This window comes from Oncorhynchus keta, chromosome 32 (genome assembly GCF_023373465.1).
Source record: "Oncorhynchus keta strain PuntledgeMale-10-30-2019 chromosome 32, Oket_V2, whole genome shotgun sequence".
In the NCBI taxonomy this organism is placed as follows: domain Eukaryota; kingdom Metazoa; phylum Chordata; class Actinopteri; order Salmoniformes; family Salmonidae; genus Oncorhynchus; species Oncorhynchus keta.
Window position 1 is genome coordinate 11,405,372 of NC_068452.1, and position 26,294 is coordinate 11,431,665.

The following is a 26,294-nucleotide window of genomic DNA, read 5'->3' on the forward strand; positions in this document are numbered from 1 at the left end:
TTTTCCTATCCTACTATATTCCTACTATACTATACTTCCACATTCCTACTATACTATACTATAGTACTATATTCCTACTATTATATATACTATACTATCTTACTATATTCCTACTGTTATATATATACTATACTACTATATTCCTACTATTATATATACTATACTATGCTATCCTACTATATTCCTACTATTTGTGCCTTTTTGAAAAAAAAAAACATTTTTTATAAAAAGTCTTCCTCATGAGAGCCAGTTTTCATCATAGCGCTTGACGGTTTTTGCGACTGCACTTGAAGAAACATTCAAAGTTCTTGACATTTTCTGCATTGACTGACCTTCATGTCTTATTTGAGCTGTTCTTTCCAAAATAATGACTTGGTCTTTTACCAAATAGGGCTATCTTCTGTATACCACCCCTACCTTATCACAACACAACTGATTGGCTTAAATGCATAAAGAAGGAAAGAATTTCCACAAATTAACCTTTGATTTTAATAACTTTTGACAAGGCAGACCTGTTAATTTAAATGTATTCCAGGTGACTACCTCATAAAGCTGGTTGAGAGAATGCCAAGAGTGTGCAAAGCTGTCATCAAAGCAAAGGGTAGCTAATTTGAAGAATATCAAATATAACATATATTTTGTTTAACCCTTTTTTAGTTACAACATGATTCCATGTGTGTTATTTCATTGTTTTGATGTCTTCACAGGAGTCTTTCTCACTTGACTGTCTTAAGACAATTGTCAAATAATATTAACATTCATTAAAGACTTCAATTGTTGAACAACATCATGGCTACGCTGTGGGCATCACCTTTTTCAGTGGATTTATACTGTTGTGTGCCTTTAACCACCTGTCTTACTTATTCATTCACACAGGAGAGAGACGGGACTATCATGGATCCTCTGGGGACCCTCAACAACCTCATGATGCTGACGGGGCAGAACAGTCTCTCTCCAGGTCAGAACACTTCAAGAAACACCAGCAGAGACCAACAGGGAAGAAACCTCACTGCTGGTCTGACTGTGGAAAGATCTTTTCAAAATCATATACATTACAATCACACCATAGAACACACACAGGAGAAAACCCAAATAGCTGTACTCAATGTGGGAAGAGTTTTGTTTCATCTTACTATTTGACTATACACCAGAGAATACACACAGGAGAGAAACCTCATGGCTGTACTCAATGTGGGAAGAGTTTTGCTCAGTCAAGCTGCCTGATATCACACCAAAGAACACACACAGGAGAGAAACCTTATAGCTGTGATCAATGTGGGAAGAGTTTTATTCAGTCAAGTCATCTTAAAGCACACCAGAGAACACACACAGGAGAGAAACCTCATAGCTGTGATCAATGTGGGAAGAGATTTACTCAGTCAGGTGGCCTGATATACCACCAGAGAACACACACAGGAGAGAAACCTTATAGCTGTGCTCAATGTGGGAAGAGTTTTGCTACATCTAGCAATCTGACTATACACCAGAGAACACACACTGGAGAGAAACCTCATAGCTGTAACCAATGTGGGAAGAGTTTTGCTCAGCCAAACAACCTGATATCACACCAGCGTACACACACAGGAGAGAAATGTCATAGCTGTGATCAATGTGGGAAGAGATACTCTCGTAAAAGATCTCTGATCAAACATCAGAAAATACATGCATGAAGTTGTTTCATGATATCAATGAAATAATGTCACAATGTAGAATGTTTTTAACTTTGTAGTAGGATTATTTTAATGATGTCACAATGGCATGATAATGATGGCAAAGTTGTCTAATTACTATGTCATCGTATTTCCAGGACACTATAGTGTCTTCTCAGATAATGGTAGCGAGCTAACTATCCTTTTCACTGTTGTTTAAGCTGCAGTCAGAGTCAGTCAGAATGTCCCAATGTAGAACCCTAAACGTTTGTCCCCTGTTTAATTGATTTCACCATGATATGGATATTAGCCTCAGGGGAAAAATCCAGGCTCTGAATTGAATGAGTACTATTTAATGCAACACTAAAATGCAACACTTCAAAATGTAGCTAGCTGTTTTCTACAAGCTGTCCTCTAACCGGTGATGTACACATTATTCCCAGATTCCGTGTGGTTTTTGAGCTGTTAGTTTTAACAGGACATGCAACCTTATCTCCCTCCTCTCGCGCAATTGATTTCAACATGATATCGAAGAGTGATGACAAATGTTCCTTTGTTCCTTTGTTTAACGACCCCTACATTTAAATGCATCACTCCAAAATGTAGCTGACTGTCTTCTGCAGGTTGTCCTCTAACCAGTGAGGTAAAAGATATCTCCCATTTCCATGTGTTTGTTTAGTTGTGTTAGTTTCAACAGCACATGCAACCTGATTTCCCCCGTAATTGATATCAGTGATTTATTGCTACTTGTCAAAACAACAGCGTTTTTGGTGCTTGTGCAGTTTATAAGCTGCTTGTTTAAAAAAAATACAAGTAATATGATTATTGTGGCAGGTGTTTGTGTATATAGCACATGTTATGTTTAAGTTTTCAATTTATCCCAAACTGTTTCTGCATATTGGTTATTGATTTAGACACGTGTTTTGACATTGGGGATATCCCACCTAGCAAAATGTCATTGCAAAGATGTTGAAAATCAGACTATGCAACCAAATATTTCATATTTACAATTCATGTAACATTTAGTAATCATGATTATTTATGTAACCAACTGACAATATTTTGGGTACAATTATATTGATATTGTTTGCCTGCTTTTAGAATATCAGGGTTCATTCTCAGATGTGCCAACCCAAATGTACTAGAGCATGACATTGGGGACTGGGCCCCGATCCAACTACATGCCTATCTAGTGAACCCTGAAAAGAGAGAGAAGCTCCACAGTGAGGTTGAAAGTTACTACGGATAGTGCAGGAGTTTCCTCTTGAAATCAGATACGTCCGTGGTAAGGACAACTTTGCGTTTAGCCAGTGCGTTGCCATGGATCACAATTTATCTTGACTGCATGTGTTTCTGTCTTGGAGTTGGGTTGTGTTTGGGCTCGTTCCAAGGGGACGAGAGTTCTAGAAGCTAGTGAGTTTTAGGAAGACAAGAGTTCTAGATGCTAATGAGTTCTAGGATTCTATAGAAAGAAAAAGGAGAAATGATACGATTGTATACTATTATTTAAAAAAGTGTTTTTTCTTGTTTTTAATTTTTGATAGCCAGTAGATACACTGTTTATATTGAAGGTGAAGCATTGTAGTTGATTATAATGTGAAATGTTGTTTTCTGTTGGTGGTGAGAAAACATGCCCAACAAAAATATAGGATATATTTGTTGTCATAAGAGGGAAGGTGTTACAGGCTTTGATTTTTCCATTTGTGTTTTGAGGTTGGACTTTAGCATGTTAGCACGTAGGACGCACTGATTGGTGTCACCTCGTTAGTCAGTATGTGTTACACCTGTGCTGGCTTGTCCATCTCGTTAGTGGGAAGGTGTTTCACCTGAGTTGGTCCAGGTTCTATTTAAGAGTGTCTGGCCCAGTGCTCCAGTTGTCTTGATAGATGTGGAGAGTCAACACTTTTAGTTGCGCCACCTTTTTGGATTTTCTTTTTTGATTTGATTCCTGTAAAAAAGTTTGAGGTGGTGGGACGGGTGCGCCAATCGCCCGTGAGGAGATGGCGCAAAGTACATCTGGACCGTCGGTTCCGGGGATTGGACTGGCCAACACGGTGCGCTTTTCTTGGCGGGGAAAAGAGATGGAGCCTTGGGGGAGAGAAACCTTCGGGAGGAACATCCTAATGGGGCACCTAAAATTGAAGGTTAGAGATGTTCTCTGCCTTCAGGGAACCCAATGGAGAAGGGGTTTGATGTAACCCTATATTTGGAAGAAAAACACAATGAGATTATGAAGACGGTGACGGAAAGGAAAGAAGGTCCCCTGTGTCTTTACACGGTGACCAGCCTGGCAAGAAACAACTTCAGGGTGGTCACCGTAACCATGTACAATCCGCACGTGAAGGACGAAGAAGTGAGGGCCTTTCTGGGGAGGTACATGGACAATGTCTCTTCAGCGAGGTACCTCAGGGACTCCCTGGGTTTCTGGAATGGGAAGAGAGGCTTCCAGGCGTTACTCAGGAGTCCCCGAAGAGTGTGGATGGCTACCTCCATCCTCCGGCGATGTTCTCCCTGGGGGCTGACAGGGGAACACTCTACTATGCACGTCAGCCCCCGTTCTGCAGGCGTTGTATGGCCTATGGCCATATCCTGGCCACGTGCAGCGCCAAGAGGTGTCGGTTTTGTGGGTCGGAAGAGCACGAGGCCAGGGAGTGTGACGAGCCCAAGGCTTGCCACGGGTGTGGCTCAAGAGCACACCTGTGGCGTGATTGCCCGTCTCGTCACAGGTCATACGCGTCTGCAGCTGGGGGAGGAGCGGGGGATGGGGGAGGAAAGAGAGGACGCATGCGGATTGTACGGATGGCACAGGGGAAAGGACGGAGAAGGACGAAGAAGGGAAGAAGGAAGAGGCGAAAAGAAAGAGGAGTGAAGATGGAAAGAAGGAAAAAGAAGGAGAGAAGAAAAAGAAGGCGGAAGAACAGGAAGGAGCGGAGAAGAGGGAGAGTGGGACAGTGGTGCGAGAAGGAGTGGAAGAGGGAGTGGTGACAGTGACGGGGACGGAGGGAGGTGTGGAGATGGGAGGGGGAGATGGGGGAAAGGAGTGGGGGGACAGCCTGCCAGGCTTCCTCGAGGTTGAAATTAGGGATTTGGTGGAGGATTTAGCGGGGATGGGACGTTGTGTCTCCCCGCTACCTCCTTCACCAAAGAAGAAAGGGATGAAGAGGGGAGCTTGGCAGGTTGTGAGAGGGAGGGGGTGTGGAGGGGGGCTAAGAGAGTGGCGGGGGGAGGGTAATTTGTCCTCCCGGTTTGCCTCAGCCCCTTGCATTTTAGTGGATGACTCCAGTGAGGGGTCGGTGGGCTGTTTGCTAGAGGGATCCCAACTCCTGTTTGAGGAGATGGGGTCCCCTACATGCAGCCCCGAGGCAAACAGGGAGGGGGTGGTGGGTGGGGAGGGAGGACCCAACACACTGCCTGGGTCATGGGTTGGGATGGAGGACAGGGGGGCGTCAGGAGATGAGAGGACGTCCCCGCCGGTGGAGATGGACCAGGGGAGCATCGGGTGAGTCTCCTGTTTTTTTGGTTTTGGGGGTTTTATTTGTTGTTAATAATTAAATGAATAGTTCGGTTTCTTTTTTAGTCTAAATGTTAGGGGTTAAGGAATAATGTTAAAAGGAGGGCGGTTTTTGTTATTTAGAGGGTGTGGGGTTTGATTTCTGTTTTTTACAGGAGGTTCACCTGAGGGGTGGTGGGGATGTGTGTAGATTTAAGAGGGAGTGGGATAAGGGGGAATCTTTTTGGGGCATAGGAGGGGTGCATTCAACAGGAGTAGGGATTTTGTGTGGGCATAGAGAGGTTAAAATAGAGAACACTTTTGTAATAATGCAGGGTAGAGTTTTGGGGATAGATGTTAAGTTTAGAGAAGCTAGATATAGGTTAATTGGGGTGTATGGGCCACAGGTGGCGGCAGACAGGAGGGAGATGGTGGACTGTCTGGCGCCCCTGTGTGTTACAAACAGGCACTTGGTGATAGGAGGAGACTTTAATATAGATTTAGGGGTAGGCGGTGATAGCAGTGCAGGTGCCATCTCTGGGCTAATGGCTTGCCATGGTCTGGTTGATGGTGGCCTGCACACTACTCCGGCAATGGTCGGTCCTACATGGCGCAACTCCAGGGGGGGTTGCGCGGAGGCTCGACTACATTTTTGTATCCAGGTCTTTGGGTCAGTTGTCTGGGCGGCTGTTGCCTGTTTTCTTCACGGATCACGACGGGGTGTTCCTGCAGGTGGGGTTGCCAGTCTGCCTCTTCGGTAGGGGGTACTGGAAGTTAGATCGGGATATACTGGAGGAGCAAGCTTTCGTTGAGGCATTTTTTTGTTTCTTTCAGAGGCTTGATGGCCTCCGGTCCATGTGCGAGGGGGTGTTAGAGTGGTGGGATTTAGTTAAGGGGAGGATAAGGGCTTTTATAATAGGATATTGTAGAAGGAAAAAAAGGGAGGAAAGGAGGGAGGTGGATCGTATCCAAAGGTTAATTGAACTCGAGTACGAGGCAGGCAACCTCGGCGGGTCGATTGACTGGGAGAGATTCGCAGCCCTAAAGGCGCAGCTCAGGGAGCTGCAGGAGCAGAAGGCTCGAGCTTTCCTGGAGCGTGCGCATAGTGGCTTTCTAGAACATAATGAGACTTGTTCCGCTATGTTCTTTAAGTCGGTTAGGGCCAGGCAGAGTAGGAAGGTAATGCATGGAGTTAGGGAAGAAAATGGTAGTATAGTAAGTAAACCAGAGGAAATGGTCAGGGTGACAACTGATCATTTCCAAGGTTTATTTAAGGAAAGGGAAATAGATGTAGAGCAGGGAAACGTGTTTTAGAACACTTGTCCCGGCGGTTGCCAGAGGACATTAGAGACGTGATGGAGGCCCAGATCTCACTAGAAGAGGTTGAGAGCGCTCTTAGGAGGATGGGAAAAGGGAAGGTGCCTGGGATGGATGGGCTGCCGGCTGAGTTTTACCTCAAGTTTTGGGGTATACTTGGACCAGTGGTTCTCGAAGTCTTGAAGGCCATCCTTGAGACGGGGTCCCGGGGTATCAATGGCTGTTGGTGTGCTGTCACTTCTTTATAAGAAGGGGGAAGCAACTGACCTTGGCAACTGGCGGCCATTGACCATGCTGTGCGTAGATTACAAGATTCTTGCAAAGGTTTTAGCAGACCGGTTGCGCACAGCCCTTCCCTACGTCGTCCACGAGGATCAGACGTGCGGGGTAGAGGGCCGCTCTATAAGATGGAACCTACAGTTGATCAGGGATTCCATCGCTTGGGTTGAAGATAGAGGGCTGCCTTTAATGGTAGCAGCGCTAGATCAGGCGAAAGCTTTTGATCGCGTGAATAGATCTTTTCTATTCAGGGTGTTAGGTAGATTAGGATTTGGGGAGAAGTTTATAGGATGGATCCGTACTTTATATGTCGGAGCGGGGTGTCGAGTTAGTGTAAATAGTCACTTAGGTGACGTTTTGACCTCTCGTCTGGGGTCAGGCAGGGATGCCCACTCTCGCCTCTCCTCTTCGTTCTGTACATGGAGCCTCTGGGGGCTGCCATTAGGGCAGACACAGGGGTGGAAGGCTTGTTGATCCCTGGAAGTGGTGGGCTGCGTGTTAAGATGACGCAGTACGCCGACGACACTTCCTTGCTGTTGTGCAAGGACTCGTGCCTGACAAGGTCCCTTGCCATCTTTGGGGATTTCACCCGAGCGTCGGGAGCAGTTCTGAACCATGCAAAGTCTTCCGTCAAGTTTTTCGGAAGATGGCGCGGTAGAACGGATGTGCCTGGGGGGGTTATCTCTCTGTGAAGGGGCCCTGAGGATTCTCAGGGTTCATTTTGAGACCTCCGGCTCAGCGACGCTAAACTGGAACATGCGTATCGCAGTGGTACAGAGGAAGCTAGCAATGTGGAAGGCTAGGTATTTGTCTTTTATGGGCAAAGTCCTGGTCCTAAAGGTGGATGTGTTGCCGTCTCTTTTGTATTTGGCGTACATCTACCCATTGCCGGCTTGTCTGAGGAGGCCTCTAGTGAGGCTTGTGTTTCAGTTTATGTGGAGTGGCAGGTGCGAGTGGGTCGCCAGGGCACGCATGGTCTGTCCCATCGGGGAGGGAGGTAGGGGGGGTACCACATTTCCCCCTCAAGCTGGACTCAATTTTTGTTTCTTTCTTGTTAGCGGAGCTTGCTCAGCCAGTGATACACCCGTCCGGTTACCTCCTGCGGGTGTTCTTCTCGTATCAGGCGAGAAGCGTAATGGTGTGGTCTAACGCGGGTCCTCGGGCGGAACAGCTGCCGTGGCACTTTGGTCATGCGGCCAAGTGGCTGCGTGCGCACCCCGAGGTTGAAGTTGCCCGAGTAGGTTTAGACCACAGGCACCTGTACGAGGAGGTCAGGCAGGCAGAGAGTCCTGCGCCCGTAGCGGGCATCTCGTCAGTGGTCTGGGAGGGTGTGCAGGCGCGGGGCCTGGACAACGGGCTCAAGGACCTGAATTGGTTGAGCCTTCATAAGCGTTTGCCGGTACTTTCCATCTTATACCGGTATAGTTTGGTGCAATCCCCACCTGTCCAAGATCCTCTTGTGGCAGGGAGGAGACTGTGCGCCATGCCTTCTGGGACTGTGCCTTTGCCGGACTAGTCTGGGCTAGGGCACGGGTGATGCTAGGTGTGGTTAGGAGTGATTTTGTTTTGACATGGGCTAGGCTAGAGAGAGGCGTAGGGAGAGCAAAGGGAACGGATAGGGACAGGTTTCTGCTCTGGCTTCTCATGAGTCTCTTTAAAAAGGGACTGTGGGAAGCCAGGAAGAATGTAGTCAAGACAGGGAGAGATTGGGGGGTGGAAGGGATAGTGAGAAGGGTGGAAGGTGATTTGAGGGGGAGGATGAAGAGGGAGGAGAGGAAGTGGGGGAAGCATGCGGCACGGGAGAGGTGGAAAGGGGGTTTAGGGCTGGGAGTGTTAGAGTGAGTTTGGTAAGGGGATAGATTAGGGAAGGGGAGATAGGGAAAGGGTTAGGTATTGGTTAGGTATGACGGGGAGGGACGATGCTCCCCTGAGGTTTGTTTTTGTTTGATATTTTTGTAAATAGAATGAATTAAGAATGAATGAGAGATATGATTTTGTAAAGTGTGAATGGTATTGATTGTAAATAAATTATTTTAACCACAGTTTTGGTTTGCTTCCTGTCTGTACTTTTGGTGTGGGTTTTTCTTTTCTTTACCTCTTGATGGCAGATTTAGTGGGTCTCATGGTGGGTGTCTTTTATGTCCCAGTTGTTGTTACTAGTCAACTTCCAGTGGACACCCCTATAGTGTCTTTCAGAGCCACTCCTAAAAAAACAAGCTTATATTTTGGGTTGGATATTGCATCCAATGAATATTTTAATCAATGGAATTTCCTTAGAATATTCATTAGTCTTTCAGTTGTTTGTCTTCTGTTTGTGTACTAAATATTTTTGTTTATTTTCATTTAGTTTTTTTTCCTGTGAAGCCATTGTGTTGCATCCATGTCTGGAATGTGCTGTATAAATAAAGCTTGATTTGATTTCAACATATGAACACAATGACTGACCAATCAACAGACTCTTGGTCCATCTTAGTATGAAAAACAGTTTCACCTTTCAAGCCTGCTGAAGGCGTGATGGAGTGGTAAACACCACCCCCGGCTCTACCAAGGGCTTGAGGTGGTCTCCCACCTCAATTCTTGACTGCCCCTGCAACACAGAAATAAACACATTTAGTTATATTATATAAAACACTAAAAGATATGGAGCATCTACGGACTCTGGCACCTAAATGTGACTTCTGTCATCTGATCACTCCAAGCTGCATTAGGTTCAGATCTACCAGGATGGGCTTTTGACATCGTCTGGACGCAGTCAGGCCACCAAATATAAATAAGCAACGTAAAGAGGTGGGGTGAATGAGTGGGGAAAAGTACATTCTACACAAATGACATTCATAATAGCAAAAAAACAAATGTCTGTCAGGGGAAAATAACTCGTACAGGTGAAAGGGGTAAGAAATGACACCCATGTCAGTGGACAATTTGCATTAATGTGCATAAACATAGATGATGGAACATATTCCCTTTTGCTTATGTGATGAACCACTAAGGGGACATAAATATTTACCATCTAAACCATGTGTGACCTCTCACCTCTCTGGCTGTAGAATTGTTCTTCCTAATCAGTCCCTCAACAGCTCTCTGACTGAGCTCCACCCTCACTGGGTCTTCAGAGGAGAGGAAGGCTGAGGAGGGATGGAAGGATCAGTCAGTCAAAAAAAGTGTAGAGCTGCTGTCTATGCAGTTTGACAAAATCACTATTTTAGTAGTTCATTAAAGTAAATTAGGATTTATGACTGCTGAATACCAACTATCAATCACTTACATAATTTATTTTCAGGTAGAGATACATCCTCGGGACGTCCCTAGCCCGTTGAAGTTGACATTTAAAATGGTTAAGTTAGGGGTTAAGTTTAGGGTTTAGGATAGGTATGTCCCAAGGATTCCAGATAGCATTGACCATCATGCATTCTTTGGTCTGTTTTACATAGCAGGTGTAAAATAAACAGACAAGACAAGTGGGCACGCAATGCATTATGGTCATTGCAGTTCAATTATACCAATGGATGATGGAACATATTCCCTTTTTTTTCTTCCTTTATTTAAATTGACGAGTCAGTTAACAACAAATTGACGGCCTAGGAGCAATACCTTCCTAGACAATGTGCTGGACAATAATTATTTATTTGGCTCGTGGACCCTGTGTAACTTTACGAGAAAGAAAATACGGACTGCAGGCGACAGGCTCAGGACACGGTTGATTGGCTATCAGACAAGGTTCATTACACTGCTAGCTGGTAGGACTGGATTATTTTGTTTATTTTATTTTTATTTCACTTTTATTTAACCAGGTAGGCAAGTTGAGAACAAGTTTTCATTTACAATTGTGACCTGGCCAAGATAAAGCAAAGCAGTTCGACACATACAACGACACAGAGTTACACATGGAGTAAAACAAACATACAGTCAATAATACAGTATAAACAAGTCTATATACGATGTGAGCAAATGAGGTGAGATAAGGGAGGTAAAGGCAAAAAAAGGCCATGGTGGCAAAGTAAATACAATATAGCAAGTAAAACACTGGAATGGTAGATTTGCAATGGAAGAATGTGCAAAGTAGAAATAAAAATAATGGGGTGCAAAGGAGCAAAATAAATAAATTAATTAAATACAGTAGGGAAAGAGGTAGTTGTTTGGGCTAAATTATAGGTGGGCTATGTACAGGTGCAGTAATCTGTGAGCTGCTCTGACAGTTGGTGCTTAAAGCTCGTGAGGGAGGTAAGTGTTTCCAGTTTCAGAGATTTTTGTAGTTCGTTCCAGTCATTGGCAGCAGGGAACTGGAAGGAGAGGCGACCAAAGAAAGAATTGGTTTTGGGGATGACTATAGAGATATACCTGCTGGAGCGTGTGCTACAGGTGGGAGATGCTATGGTGACCAGCGAGCTGAGATAAGGGGGGACTTTACCTAGCAGGGTCTTGTAGATGACATGGAGCCAGTGGGTTTGGCGACGAGTATGAAGCGAGGGCCAGCCAACGAGAGCGTACAGGTCGCAATGGTGGGTAGTATATGGGGCTTTGGTGACAAAACGGATTGCACTGTGATAGACTGCATCCAATTTGTTGAGTAGGGTATTGGAGGCTATTTTGTAAATGACATCGCCAAAGTCGAGGATTGGTAGGATGGTCAGTTTTACAAGGGTATGTTTGGCAGCATGAGTGAAGGATGCTTTGTTGCGAAATAGGAAGCCAATTCTAGATTTAACTTTGGATTGGAGATGTTTGATATGGGTCTGGAAGGAGAGTTTACAGTCTAACCAGACACCTAAGTATTTGTAGTTGTCCACGTATTTTAAGTCAGAGCTGTCCAGAGTAGTGATGTTGGACATGCGGATAGGTGCAGGTAGCGATCGGTTGAAGAGCACCCATTTAGTTTGACTTGTATTTAAGAGCAATTGGAGGCCACGGAAGGAGAGTTGTATGGCATTGAAGCTTGCCTGGAGGGTTGTAAACACAGTGTCCAAAGAAGGGCCGGAAGTATACAGAATGGTGTCGTCTGCGTAGAGGTGGAACAGAGACTCACCAGCAGCAAGAGCGACCTCATTGATGTATACAGAGAAGAGAGTCGGTCCAAGAATTGAACCCTGTGGCAACCCCATAGAGACTGCCAGAGGTCCGGACAGCAGACCCTCCGATTTGACACACTGAACTCTATCAGAGAAGTAGTTGGTGAAGGCTGTCGTGTCTGCCGATGAGGATGTGGTGATTGACAGAGTCGAAAGCCTTGGCCAGATCAATGAATACGGCTGCACAGTAATGTTTCTTATCGATGGCGGTTAAGATATCGTTTAGGACCTTGAGCGTGGCTGAGGTGCACCCATGACCAGCTCTGAAACCAGATTGCATAGCAGAGAAGGTATGGTGAGATTCGAAATGGTCGGTAATCTGTTTGTTGACTTGGCTTTCGAAGACCTTAGAAAGGCATGGTAGGATAGATATAGGTCTGCAGCAGATTGGGTCGAGAGTGTCCCCCCCCTTTGAAGAGGGGGATGACCGCAGCTGCTTTCCAATCTTTGGGAATCTCAGATGACACGAAAGAGAGGTTGAACAGGCTAGTAATAGGGGTGGCAACAATTTCGGCAGATAATTTTAGAAAGAAAGGGTCCAGATTGTCTAGCCCGGCTGATTTGTAGGGGTCCAGATTTTGCAGCTCTTTCAGAACATTTTCAGAACGGATTTGGGAGAAGGAGAAATGGGGAAGGCTTGGGCGAGTTGCTGTGGGGTGCAGTGCTGTTGACCGGGGTAGGAGTAGCCAGGTGGAAAGCATGGCCAGCCGTAGAAAAATTCGTATTGAAATTCTCAATTATGGTGGATTTATCAGTGGTGACAGTGTTTCCTATCTTCAGTGCAGTGGGCAGCGGGGAGGAGGTGTTCTTATTCTCCATGGACTTTACAGTGTCCCAGAACTTTTTTGAGTTAGTGTTGCAGGAAGCAAATTTCTGCTTGAAAAAGCTAGCCTTGGCTTTTCTAACTGCCAATGTATAATGGTTTCTAGCTTCCCTGAACAGCTGCATATCACGGGGGCTGTTAGATGCTAATGCAGAACGCCATAGGATGTTTTTGTGTTGGTTAAGGGCAGTCAGGTCTGGGGAGAACCAAGGGCTATATCTGTTCCTGGTTCTAAATTTATTGAATGGGGCATGTTTATTTAAGATGGTTAGGAAGGCATTTAAAAAAAATATCCAGGCATCCTCTACTGACAGGATGAGATCAATATCCTTCCAGGATACCCCGGCCAGGTCGATTAGAAAGGCCTGCTCGCTGAGGTGTTTCAGGGAGCGTTTTACAGTGATGAGTGGAGGTCGTTTGACCGCTGACCCATTACGGATGCAGGCAATGAGGCAGTGATCGCTGAGATCTTGGTTGAAGATAGCAGAGGTGTATTTAGAGGGCAAGTTGGTTAGGATGATATCTATGAGGGTGCCCGTGTTTAAGGCTTTGGGGAGGTACCTGGTAGGTTCATTGATAATTTGTGTGAGATTGAGGGCATCAAGTTTAGATTGTAGGATGGCTGGGGTATTAAGCATGTTCCAGTTTAGGTCGCCTAGCAGCACGAGCTCTGAAGATAGATGGGGGGCAATCAGTTCACATATGGTGTCCAGAGCACAGCTGGGGGCAGAGGGTGGTCTATAGCAGGCGGCAACGGTGAGAGACTTGTTTTTAGAGAGGTGGATTTTTAAAAGTAGAAGTTCAAATTGTTTGGGTACAGACCTGGATAGTAGGACAGAACTCTGCAGGCTATCTTTGCAGTAGATTGCAACACTTTGGCAGTTCTATCTTGTCTGAAAATGTTGTAGTTTCGAATTAAAATGTCAGAATTTTTGGTGGTCTTCCCAAGCCAGGATTCAGACTAAAACAGATTCAGACTAAAACAGTGAATAGAACACACTTAGGGAGGAGGCTTCTAATGTTAACATGCATGAATCCAAGGCTATTACAGTTACAGAAGTCGTCAAAAGAGAGTGCCTGGGGAATAGGAGTGGAGCTAGGCACTGCAGGGCCTGGATTCACCTCTACATCGCCAGAGGAACAGAGGAGGAGTAGAATAAGGGTGCGGCTAAAAGCAATAAGAATTGGTCGTCTAGAACGTCTGGAACAGAGAGTAAAAGGAGGTTTCTGGGGGCGATAAAATAGCATTAAGGTATAATGTACAGGCAAAGGATGTGAATACAGTGGAGGTAAACCTAGGTATTGAGTGATGAAGAAAGAGATATTGTCTCTAGAAACATAATTGAAACCAGGAGATGTCATTGCATGTGTGGGTGGTGGAACTAATAGGTTGGATAAGGTATAGTGAGCAGGACTAGAGGCTCTACAGTGAAATAAGCCAATAAACACTAACCAGAACAGCAATGGACAAGGCATATTGACATTAAGGAGAGGCATACTTAGTCGAGTGATCAAAAGGGTCCGGTGAGTGGAGAGGTTGGTTGGGGGTCACGGCGATTTAGACAGCTAGCCAGGCCATCGGTAGCAAGCTAGCATAGGGATGGAGGTCTGTTATTAGCCACCTCTTGCGTTCCGTCAGTAGATTAGTGGGGTTCCGTGTGGTAGAGGGGATTAATCCAAATCACACAACAACAACAAAAATAAAAACAATAGATATAGTTATAGAGGCCCAAGAAGAAAAATAATAATAATAATAAAAATAAATAAATAAATTGTCGGATTGTCTATTCAGATAGCAGCCAATAAGACAGCTAACGGTTAGCAGGCCGCAGATGGGCGTTCAGGTAACGTCGCGACGGAGGAGCCAGCCGGATAACTCCTTTGGGTAGATAACGTCAGCAGTCCAGTTGTAGGCAACTGGAGGCAGTAAAGCGGGTCCGGATAGGTGACTGCAGCCCAGGAGTGATTGATGGAACTCTTCAGCTGGCTCGCTCCGGAATAATTAATGTTTGCTCCGGAATCGACGAAAGACGATAGTCACACGGATAGCAGCTAGCTAGCTGTAAGATCCAGGTATGAATGTCCAGAGTTAGCAGTTGAAATCCAGGGACATGTGTTGGATCCTGTATTTTACATTATAGCCATTAGATATATATGATTAAATCTTATCTGATGTTGGTTGTGTGAGGTGTCTGCATTTGTGCACTGGAGCATCATTATGAGATGAATGCTACTTGCCTGTTTGTGTGTGACAAGAACTGAGTAACATGGTGTGACCTGCATGTTGCAAAACTGTAGATAACAGCCCAGCAGATGCTTTGTCCTTGTGTTTGTATGTAACAATATTGAGCACATGGTGTGACTTGCTGTATCTTACAAAGTTGTGATAGGGAGGGGTGGTCATCACGAGGTTTAACTGAGATGGAAAAATACAGAAGAAGCAATGAGTTGGGGGGGCACATTCAGAGCGGGGTGTTGCGAGAACAAGCGGGTCTTTTGTTAGATAACAGGAGCCAGGTGCGAGATTACTGTATGGAGCATGAGAGCCTGGATGTTCTTCACAAGCAACAGTTACATCTATCAACAGAAGCGCCAAGAGGCGGGGACCCGCCTGAGCGCCTGCAATAGGCTGAGCAAGTTTAAACATCGCCCAGTCTCTACTGTGATAGGCCAACAGACGGGTTGGAACTGTCTATCACAGTATAAAGAATACTGTTTTACATACGTCTTGTCAGTTCTCTGTTCTGCCCTGCGTGGTATTACAGTGAGCCCGTATATACGAAAGTTGCATTTGCCATTTATTACTTAGCTAATAAAAAATACATAGTATAAAATCGGTGACTCATTGTTATATTTATCCTGATACCAGATTCAAATTTACGCAACTCTAACACATGGAGAGAAAAATTGGCCCGGTATGTTCCGTTCCGAGCCGCGCTGCGCCGTACAAAACTGGCGATAGATTTTCGAGCTAAAGGATAGCTGATGACCACAAACCGTGGTTAGCAGAAATACTAACGATTTGCCAGTAAAGAAGCAACACAGCTTCTGAACTAGCTTCTGGCTAGCTTCTGGCTAGCTCCTGGCTAGCTTCTGGCTAGTTTCTGGCTAGCTTCTTGGAGTTTCTGGCTAGCTTCTTGGAGGATTACAGATTTGAGGTAAATTAATACTTTTTTATAAATATAAATTGGTGAGGCGGGTTGCAGGAGAGTGTTTTGAAGATGAGTTTATGGGAAATGAACTTAAAAAAATATATGTGAAAAAAGTTTTAAATATATATATATACGGGACACGACAAGACGAGGACAAAAGACGTCTGAACTGCTATGCCATCTTGGATCTTGGATTATACTATAGCTGAGATCCCAATACCCATGTAAACATAGCTTACTGACAGATCAATGAGGTCAGATCCCATGTAAACATATCTTACTGGCAGATCAATGAGGTCACATCCCAATACCCATGTTTTGTGAACAGGTCGATTGTAGCGGTAGACGTTTCGATGGTGACGTACTTTACAGTTATTTAGACCGCGGTGGTTATTGGAGTCGTTGTTTCCTGGAAGAAACCATTGTTGTGCATCATCTTTCAACGCTCCAACACCTGATAATGACCAAACCTGTATAGGCTATTTGGGAATTAAACTTTAATCAACCTGAAAGCGTTGCTTCATAGTAAAAACATCTGTTGGGTTGGTAGAATGTGGAAAGACCCACCTCATTGGTCAATATTCCCTGTAGTAGAAACATCTGTTGGGTTGGCATAATTTAGAAGTAGCTTTAAAATTCATACTTATTACAAATCTGCAGTTGTCTGACTATTATATTATTATTTAATGAAATACATTTGAAAATGCACTTTTTGCCTGGAAATAACATAAACATTTTTCTGCGTTTCCCACTCCAGTCAACAGCGTCTTTCAGGCGATGCGCGTCTTTCCGGCGACGGGATCAGCATGACATATAATCTCGTGGACGGCACTCTTCTACAACAACATCTAGTCAGCCACCTGACATTGTTAGAAATATGTCTGTTCCTCATGAAGCCAGACTGTGTTTCATCAATGATTGCATCCAGAACTTCTTTAATTATTTTTGCAAGTAGTGAGGCTAATATCTTATAGTCATTATTAAGAAGACAAATTGGACGCCAGTTATCGATGAGCAGCACTTCTTTTTTAGGCATAGGTATCAGTGTTATTAACCCCTGACTCATTGTAGGAGGGAGAACATTGTTTTTAATACTCTCTAAAAAGACTTCAAATAGGAAGGGAGCTACTTGACTACTCAGACCTAATAACTGAGGATAGCTTCATATTATTTTTAGATTTTTATAAAGCATTTGACACAGTAGAGCATCAGTTTCTCTTCCACTCCCTTGAGAGACTTGGCTTTGGAGATTTTTTCTGTAAGGCTATTAAGACTCTCTATGCAAATGGTAACAGCTCTATCAAATTGAATTATGGCACCTCACCTAGATTTGAGTTAAAGAGAGGAATTAGGCAAGGTTGTCCTATCTCTCCGTACCTGTTTTTATTAATCACCCAACTTCTTGCAAATTCTTTAAATAATAGCCCTGTACAAGGTATTTATTTCCATATCTGGTAAAGAAATTATTATAAGCCAGCTGGCTGACGATACTACACTTTTTCTGAAAGACGCTAACCAAATTCCCATATCGATCAATGTGATACAATCCTTTTCCAAAGCGTCTGGTCTATTTCTTAACATTGGTGAACTATGGCTTCAAAGATTGTGTGACACCTTCATATTATGGTATTCCAGTAAAAGAAGAACTTACATTTTAGGCATAACCATTACAAAGGATCAGAAGTCTAGAGGCTTACTAAATTTTAACCCTCTTATTAAAAAAAACCAGAAGAAACTAAATCAATGGCTACAGAGGGACTTATCTTTAAAAGGTAGAGTCCTAATAACCAAGGCTGAAGGTATCTCTAAACTAACATATGGTGCTCTATCTTTATATCTTGACCGTAAAATAAGCAAGGAGATAGACCAGATGCTTTTCAACTTTCTTTGGAGAAACCGTACCCATTACATTAGGAAAACTGTTGTAATGAACACTTATGAGAATGGTGGTCTGAATTTTCTGGATTTTACTACTTTAAATAATACTTTCAAGATCAATTGTATAAAACAATTCCTAAGAAGACCCACTTCTATCTGGAATTGTATTCCTCATCATGTCTTCTCTACTTTTGGTGGCCTTAACTTCATGTTGTTTTGCAATTATAATATTGACAAAGTTCCAGTGAAACTTTCTGCTTTTCATCGGCAGGTTTTCTTGTCATGGTCCTTAATTTATAAACACAATTTTTCTCCACACAGATATTACATATGGAATAATCGGGATATATTGTATAAAAATACTTCTCTGTTTTTAGAATATTGGTTCAGAAATAATATCCTATTGGTGAGCCAACTGGTAAATGCAGAGGGTCTTTTACTCAGTTATAAAGAATTCTTATCACTTTACAAGGTCCCTGTAACACCTAAAGATTTTGCAATTGTTTTAGATGCCATTCCCTCAGGTGTTGCTATGTTATTCAGGAACATGTCAAGACCTGACCCTCAGAGCCTACCTTCTATTGACCCTGTTGACTCATCAGTAGGAAAGATTTGTTTCTCTTTTGGTCCATTCAACAACAGAGCGATACGATCCTTGTTTCAGCAGGATGTTGTATCTATTATACCTTATGTCATGCCTTATTGGAATGGATTTATTGATAATATCTGTTGGAAAAAAGTTTGGATATTGCCACAAACATACCTACTTGTTAACAAAATTAAGGAAGTTTCCTTTAAAATTATTCATAAATATTATCCTGCCAACCACTATATGAAGAAGTTTAAGGAAAACATCAACTCAAATTGCTCCTTTTGTAATGACCACCCAGAAACAGTTGTGCATCTTTTTTGGCATTGTATGCATGTAAGAAAACCGTGGCAAGACATCAGTAGGTTTATAATTGAACACATTTATGAAGATTTTACACTATTGTGGAGAGATGTACTGTTTGGATTCTTTACATACAATAGAAATAAGCGGAATCATTTTTATGTAATTAATTTCATTATTCTTTTGGCCAAATTTCATATACACAAATGTAAATTTACAAACAGAAAACCACATTTTCGTATCCTACAAAAAGAAATTGAACTGTATTTTAAGACGGTTAAATGCTCTACTAACAAAAAAGCTGTTAGAATTGTAAGTATATGCATGTCCCTTAAGGTCCTTGTGTAATTGTAATGTGATATTGTACCCCCTAGCTCGATTGTCCATTGTTTGTAATCTATGTATGCTTGTGTTCCCTCGTGTGCTTTATGTATTGATTTGTTGTTAATAAAAATAAATAATGTCACGGTGCTGACTTTTGCCCAATGCCTGCAGCAAAAGCCTCTACTACTCCGTCCTCTGGCTGGGCAGAGTACTTTGGGACTTTTAGTTACTTCGGTGTAACAAGGGCCTTGCCGTGCGGCCCTACCAACCCTTCTATTTATTCGTAATGGCCCTTCGCGTGAGTTGGGTTTGTTCCTTCGTTCACGTTGTCACTCCCTTATTGTCCGGTCTAGTATGAGGCCTTGGATAGATATACTCCTATTTAAATATTATTAAGCGTTATGGATTCCTCCTATATTTCCTTACCCTCAAGTGATCTTTACCCATGTATATATCAATACCTAATAACAACTCCTAGTAGTTATTATGCTCGTCAGCTAGTAGTCACTCGGAAACTAGTATTGGTATATGTTTTGACTTTCTTAAAAATATATTATTGTCCACACAATGAAATATTCTTTAGTGCAATCACTTTAACCTATAACCAGGGTCACTTTCTGTTCAGTGAGAGTGTCAAAGGCGTTTGCTCTCCAGATCGTTAGTCTGGCCTAGTTGTCAAAGTTTCAAGCTTTTATTAAGTCACTCTGTCTTATACACATTATTACAATTCAATGGTTATACAGTTTCTCAATACAACAATAATACTCAATCAATCCTTAATGCTTTAAGCTATGCCAGATAATATTGAAAAACGTTAAATGCGTTAACACTTCTAACCATATTGACTAAATAGCAAAAATAGTTCAATTACCTTAAATGCTCAGCCCCTTTGTCACTTTCCCGTAATCGTTATTCTTACAGCTATGACGCTAGATTCCGAATTCCACTATCTCTATACACTTCCAACTCTGTGTATGGACTCAATATATTGTAACTGGTACTTGGCTATTTTTCCTTGAATTGCTAATCACCTCTGGTCTCTGGTGTCAAAAATGCGAACGCCCGCTTTGTCTATGTGATCAAGAGGTGATTAGACCTCTATTTTTCGGAGACTCAGTCGGGTTCACAAGATTCAACCAGCTTCTTCAGAGTATGACCCAATAAGTACTTAAGCAAAAATATCCAGCTCTCAAAATATTGTTCTAGTCTAACAAAAAGTGTATATCCTAATACTATTCACTTCCAACTCTGTGCATAGACGCAATATATGGTAACTGGTACTTGGCTGTTTTTCCTTGAATTGCTAGTCACCTCTGGTTTCTGGTGTCAAAAATGCGAACGCCCGCTTTGTCTATTTGATCAAGAGGTGGTTAGACCTCTGTTTTTCGGAGACTCAGTCGGGTTCACAAGATTCAACCAGCTTCTTCAGAGTATGACCCAATAAGTACTTAAGCACAATTATCCGGTTCCCAAAATATTGTTTTACTCTATCAAAAAGCGTATAGTGCAATAGTAAATTTACCTATGATGATTCTCCATATGAAGTCTGTTTCATATGTTAGTGAGGATCATACTGTCTTATGATCTCTGTTCTCTTTATATATCTTTTTAAAGGGGAAGTTCCCACTGGGGCTGTAGACCTACGTAATCTTAGGCCTGTGTGTTAAACGGAAGCTTCCTATTATTACCGTTCAAGGTCATGCACTACTGACTCTCACATTGCTGGTTCCGTGTTACTGTTGGCTGATTCCACTCAATCATACCAGCTGGTTGTTTCTACCACTGGAGGTGGCGTAGGGGGTATGTCAAGCGTCAGCTGGGAGAAGTCTATGATAGGTATCTCCTCTGCTTCCCCCCGTTGTCCAGTTTCTGCAGGTGCATGGTCCATGGTTCCATGAGGTCCCGTGAATGCCCTGTGTTGTTGTCCCCATTGCTTGATGGAGTGGGCAGATTCTTTTCATCTCTTGTCACAATAAAATAAAAAATAAAATAAAAAATCTAGTCAGCCACCTCGGTAGCTTCCTAGCCGATACATTCAAACTGTTCGGACTGCTTCGGTGTATATTTTCCTCTTTATTTTAAGCATAATTCTGTCATATAACTAGTTTCCCAATTTAATGTCATATTTCCGTTTTGTCAGGTAACGGTAGCTGGCTTGATAAATTAGCATATCACTAGGCTAGTCGCTAACTAGCTAGGTTAGTTGGCTAACATCACCGACCATGGGGTCTCTAAACTACACCCCTCCTGTTAAAGAAGAGGGTGTCTGCTGGACGGAGAAAGAAGCTCTGGGGCTGAACATTGTTGTGAAAGAGGAGAAGGAAGAAGAGGATGATGTGACAGTAAAACAAGAAGTAGAGGCTGAGGCTGTTACAGTGAAAGAAGAAGAGAAAGATGTTTCAGTGAAAGAAGAGGAAGACGCGCTCAGAGTGAAAGAGGAGGAGGATGCAGTTTTTGGAGTGAAAGAGGAGGAAGAGGAGATGACTGTCACATTGAAAGAGGAGAATGAAGAACAGGAGGAGGAGACAGGTGATCTGATTAAAACCAGTAAGTATTGTCTTAAAAACAGGAGCACAAACTATTGTTGAACTGGTGCGTGTTTTTAAAGCAGCATTCTGCTGAATGTTTATGCTTGAATATGTTATTATTTAATGTAGGAATTGATAACTACACTGTAAGATGTGTATACCCGTGGGGGTGATGTATGTTGCTATAGTAACCCATGGAGGGTGATGTGTGTTGCTATAGTAACCAGTGGGGGGTGATGTGTGTTGCTATAGTAAACCGTGGGGGGTGATGTGTGTTGCTATAGTAACCCTTGGGGGGGGTGTGTTGCTATAGTAACCCTTGGGGGTGATGTGTGTTGCTATTGTCACCTGTGGGGGGAGTGAACACCCAGACAGTGGACATCTTTGAAGACAAAACCAGGAAGTGACTTCATCATTACCCAGAAATTATTTGATGTTGAGATTAAAAACGTATGCATTGGCCCTTTAATGTAAAATACATAAGGCTTCTTTCAATTAAAATAGTCAACAAGAAACAAAAATAATATTAACTACGACTACATACACCCGTCTAGCTAGCTGACCACCGATTTTCATTGCAATTCATGTAAGTTAAGTTAGGTTTTGGTTAAGTTGGTTAATAGAGATTTCAAAAGAGTAATATGTACACATTTTGTGCAACATTCTGTATATTGTAAAATTAGACTGCGTGACACATTTAATTTAATATCCAACTTTTAACCTCTGAAATATAGCTAACAGTTTGCTAATGTTGCTAGTTTAACGTAGTTGCTAAATGTTGATATAACTGCTTAGTAACCAAAAAGGATAGATATTGTAAGTGTTAGGGTTAGGGTTAGGTTAATACATATCACGAAAACAGCTGAATGTTGTCAAGCTATAGATCGATAATAGAGCTCAGTCTATAAACATGACATTATCTATTATTATAGAGCTCTGCTCAGCCTATAAACATGACATGATCTATTATTATAGAACTCTGCTCAGCCGATAAACATGACATTATCTGTTATAAAAGAGCTCTGTTCAGCCTATAAACATGACATTATCTATTATTATAGAGCTCTGCTCAGCCTATAAACATGACATTATCTATTATAAAAGAGCTCTGTTCAGCCTATAAACATGACATTATCTATTATTATAGAGCTCTGCTCAGCCTATAAACATGACATTATCTATTATAAAATAGCTCTGTTCAGCCTATAAACATGACATGATCTATTATTATAGAGCTCTGCTCAGCCTATAAACATGACATTATCTATTATTATAGAGCTCTGCTCAGCCTATACACATGACATTATCTATTATTATAGAGCTCTGCTCAGCCTATAAACATGACATTATCTATTATTATAGGACTCTGCTCAGCCTATAAACATGACATTATCTATTATTATAGAGCTCTGCTCAGCCTATACACATGACATTATCTATTATTATAGAGCTCTGTTCAGTCTATAAACATGACATTATCTATTATTATAGAGCTCTGCTCAGCCTAAAACATCACATTATCTATTATTATAGAGCTCTTATTATGACATCAAGACAATCCCTGAGGAATTAGATTTGGAGCTCTACGTCATTTGTTTTTAAATCTCACCGTCACCAAGTTTATTTTTAATGATGTAATGTTGTGAAAACTGACCTCAGGTTATTGAGGGATCTTATTTATTTATTTAATGCAGGTGTCATTCAGGTCTCTCTGTTTAAGTGCTGTTTCTGTACAGCACTTTGAGATATCAGCTGATGTACGAAGGGCTATATAAATACATTTGATTTGATTTGATTTTGTATCAACTAACAACTTGGGTCCACACAAACTTGCAACATTGTAAAAAGGATTCTGGGCCTTCAGTTTCTTGGGACAGACACAGATGTAGGATATTTGCACAAGGGATAAGAGGTCATCAGATAGGAAAGATTTTTTTCAATACATTGAGAAACTATTGTCAATCAATGGATGTAAAAACAGACTGCTTGCTTTACAGTTTGAGGTGAAGAAAACATTACTTTGAGAAGTACCACAGCTCATTAGTGGTGGTCCGTCAAGCCAATCAGAAATACTATCAGATCCACAAATGGGCACATTTATATGCCTACATTTGCGCGCAAGTCATAGGCCTACTTCAGTATTGGTATTTTACGAGCTGGTGGCATTGTCATGCTATAGGGTCATGTCAGGATGAGCCTGAGGGAAGGTTACCACATGAGGGAGGAGGATGTCTTCCCTGTAACGCACAGTGTTGAATACCTGGAGAGAGACCAGACTCTGACAGCGAGAAGAGGATTAAATATATATTGAAAACATCAAAAATACGTTCTGTATACCACTACAATCTACAACGCCATGTAAAAACAAGATGACATGGAGGTTAAATAAAGTGTGCCTTATCAATGGAACATATTGTGACCCGTCCACTGTGGGGCGCTGTAGAGTCATAATATCCATAACAACTACAGGTCAAACAGAGAAATGGCTCCAATCGTTTATCCACCATTCATTTTCCCCATAGGGCTGTGTTTAGTTTAGGCTCACCCTGGTGTGACGTTTTGATAACCATGTAAATAACCATGTAAATCTCTCTAGGACAAAGTGACTGGGGGCACACCGTGTGTTGTGAATGTATTGTAATGTTTTTAAAATTGTATAACTGGCTTTATTTTGCTGGACCCCAGGAAGAGTAGCTGCTGCCTTGGCAGGAACTAATGGGGATCCTTTATTCACAGATTCGAAAATGACAATTAGCATCAAAGTAGACGACATGCAAGACTTCAAATAATAATAAACTTATTCCATTATGTATGATGGAGGCCACTGTGTTCTTGGGGACCTTCAATGCTGCAGAAATATTTTGGTACCCTTCCCCAGATCTGTGCCTCTCCACAATCCTGTCTCAGAGCTCTACGGACAATTCCTTTGACCCCGTGGCTTGGTTACCTGTGGGACCATATATAGACAGGTGTGTGCCTTTCCAAATCGTGTCCAATCAATTGAATTTACCACAGGTGGATTCCAAACAAGTTGTAGAAAAATCTCACGGGTGATCAATAGAATTAGGATGCATCTGAGCTCAATTTCGAGTCTCACAGTAAAGGGTCGGAATACTGTAAATATATGTGCAACAATGTCTAAAAACCTATTTTTGTTTTTTCATTATGGGATTTTGTGATGTCATTATGGGGTATTGTGTGTAGATTGATGAGGGGAAAAAATCTGTAATGTAACAAAATGTGGAAAAAGTGAAGGGGTCTGAATACATTACGAATGCGCTGTATACCCCTGGCAGAGTTTTCTACCCCTGGTAGAGTTGTATACCATTGGCAGTTTTGTACACAGTCATGTGACACATGGTCTAGAAAAATCCAATCTTAGGAGAGAACATGGGAGGCACTATATCCGCAGGTGTTTATCTGGTCAAAACCACCGATACAGGTGCCCCTCCACCCTTTGGTGGGATGGATCATGTCTACAGAGAAACCTAGATTCAAATACTTAGATGTGTGTGTATTGGGTATATGTTGTGAAATGGTTAGATATTACTTGTTAGATATTACTGCACTGTCAGAGCGTGAAACACAAGCATTTCGCTACACCCGCAATAATATCTGCTAAACGTGTATGTGACCAATAAAATGTGATTTGATTTTGATTTGAAATAAATGTCCTATTTATCAAAGGTGCTTTTGCCTGGGGTCAAAATGACTGCAAAGGATTTGAATTATTTAAAAGTCCATATTGATACAGAAACACTAAACCATTATTTAGATTTACTAACAAGTTGATTGACAAAGTAGTGAAAAATTGAATAGAATTGAATAAACCACATTTTGGCTATGATAAAAGATATGCCTCTGGGGTCAAAATGATCCATGTCAGAATTATGCTTCAATGCAAATATGTAGTGGGTGAAAAGTTTGTTTTAATTTCTCACTAATTAAAATGTGTACTGGGTGTAATATGGTTTTAAATTCTCACTCATTAAACACGAATCGATCAACACACGCTTCTCGTTGAACGACTTAATATAAAATTAAACGTTTATGAAATAAATGAAAAATAAACGTTTGGTTCTTCAACTGCGTTGCCCACGTTCAGGCGACGCTGCCAGTGTGACGAATAATCTAGTGGACGGTACGCTCCTTCAACAACAACAGCTAGTCAGACACCGGTGTTAGCTTTCTAGCAAACATAGCTACAACATTCATGCTCTTTACACTGTTTTGGTGTATATTAGTCGCTGTTTATTAAACACACTTCTGTCGTATGTACTTGTTGGCCCATTTAAATATATATTTACGTTGTTTGTCAGCTAGCTGGTTTGCTAAGTTAGCTTAGAACCAGGCTAGTTGCTAATGCTAACTAGCTAACATCTCCGACCATGAGTTCACTAAGCTACTCTCCTGATAAAGAAGAGGCGGTCTGCTGGACGGAGAAAGAAGCTCTGGTGAAAGAGGAGGAGGAAGAGAAAGATGTTACAATACAAAAACATGTAGAGGGTGAGGCTGTTACAGTGAAAGAAGAAGAGAAAGACGTTTCAGTGAAAGAAGAGGAAGACGCGTTCAGAGTGAAAGAGGAGGGTGATGCTACAGTAAAAGAAGAGGAGGCAGAGAAAGAGGAGGAGGATGCAGTTTTTGGAGTGAAAGAGGAGGTTGGATATCTGTTCAACACCAGTAAGTACCGTCTCTGCAATCATTGAACCAATATGCAGTAAAGGGGTTCTACACTTTAATGTTGTTCTGTCGGAATGGCTGAAGCTACACTGTAACGCGTAGAACATCAAGAGTGGACCATCAACAAAACGTTAACAATTGATGAAATGCATCCAATGGCAATGCCTGAAATACTGTAGTCCTCAATATCTCCTATTAGATTAGCCCAATATGTAG

At 42.3% G+C, this 26,294-nt stretch overlaps 3 protein-coding genes across 5 annotated transcripts in view; all 3 read left to right on the forward strand.

Moving 5' to 3' along the window:
* The window catches only part of LOC127914382 (uncharacterized), a 402,938-nt gene that overhangs the window by 261,323 nt on the left and 115,321 nt on the right, over positions 1–26,294 (forward strand). The gene's annotated exons all lie outside the window — the stretch shown is intronic.
* Positions 1–26,294, forward strand: part of LOC118365091 (zinc finger protein 501-like) — a 289,246-nt gene that overhangs the window by 254,213 nt on the left and 8,739 nt on the right. Inside the window, exon 1 of one of the 2 annotated variants that reach the window (XM_052490223.1) lies at positions 25,518–26,078. The exons of the other annotated variant lie outside the window; for it this stretch is intronic. Coding sequence (XP_052346183.1) covers positions 25,787–26,078 — 292 coding nt within the window. The 5' untranslated portion in view covers positions 25,518–25,786. Of the gene's footprint in view, positions 1–25,517; positions 26,079–26,294 lie in introns of those variants that run through there. 2 annotated transcript variants of the gene reach the window in all.
* The window catches only part of LOC118365116 (gastrula zinc finger protein XlCGF17.1-like), a 148,289-nt gene that overhangs the window by 11,273 nt on the left and 110,722 nt on the right, over positions 1–26,294 (forward strand). Inside the window, exon 2 of one of the 2 annotated variants that reach the window (XM_035747073.2) lies at positions 877–3,408. The exons of the other annotated variant lie outside the window; for it this stretch is intronic. Within the exon in view, the coding sequence (XP_035602966.1) occupies positions 877–1,670 (794 nt within the window). The 3' untranslated portion in view covers positions 1,671–3,408. Of the gene's footprint in view, positions 1–876; positions 3,409–26,294 lie in introns of those variants that run through there. 2 annotated transcript variants of the gene reach the window in all.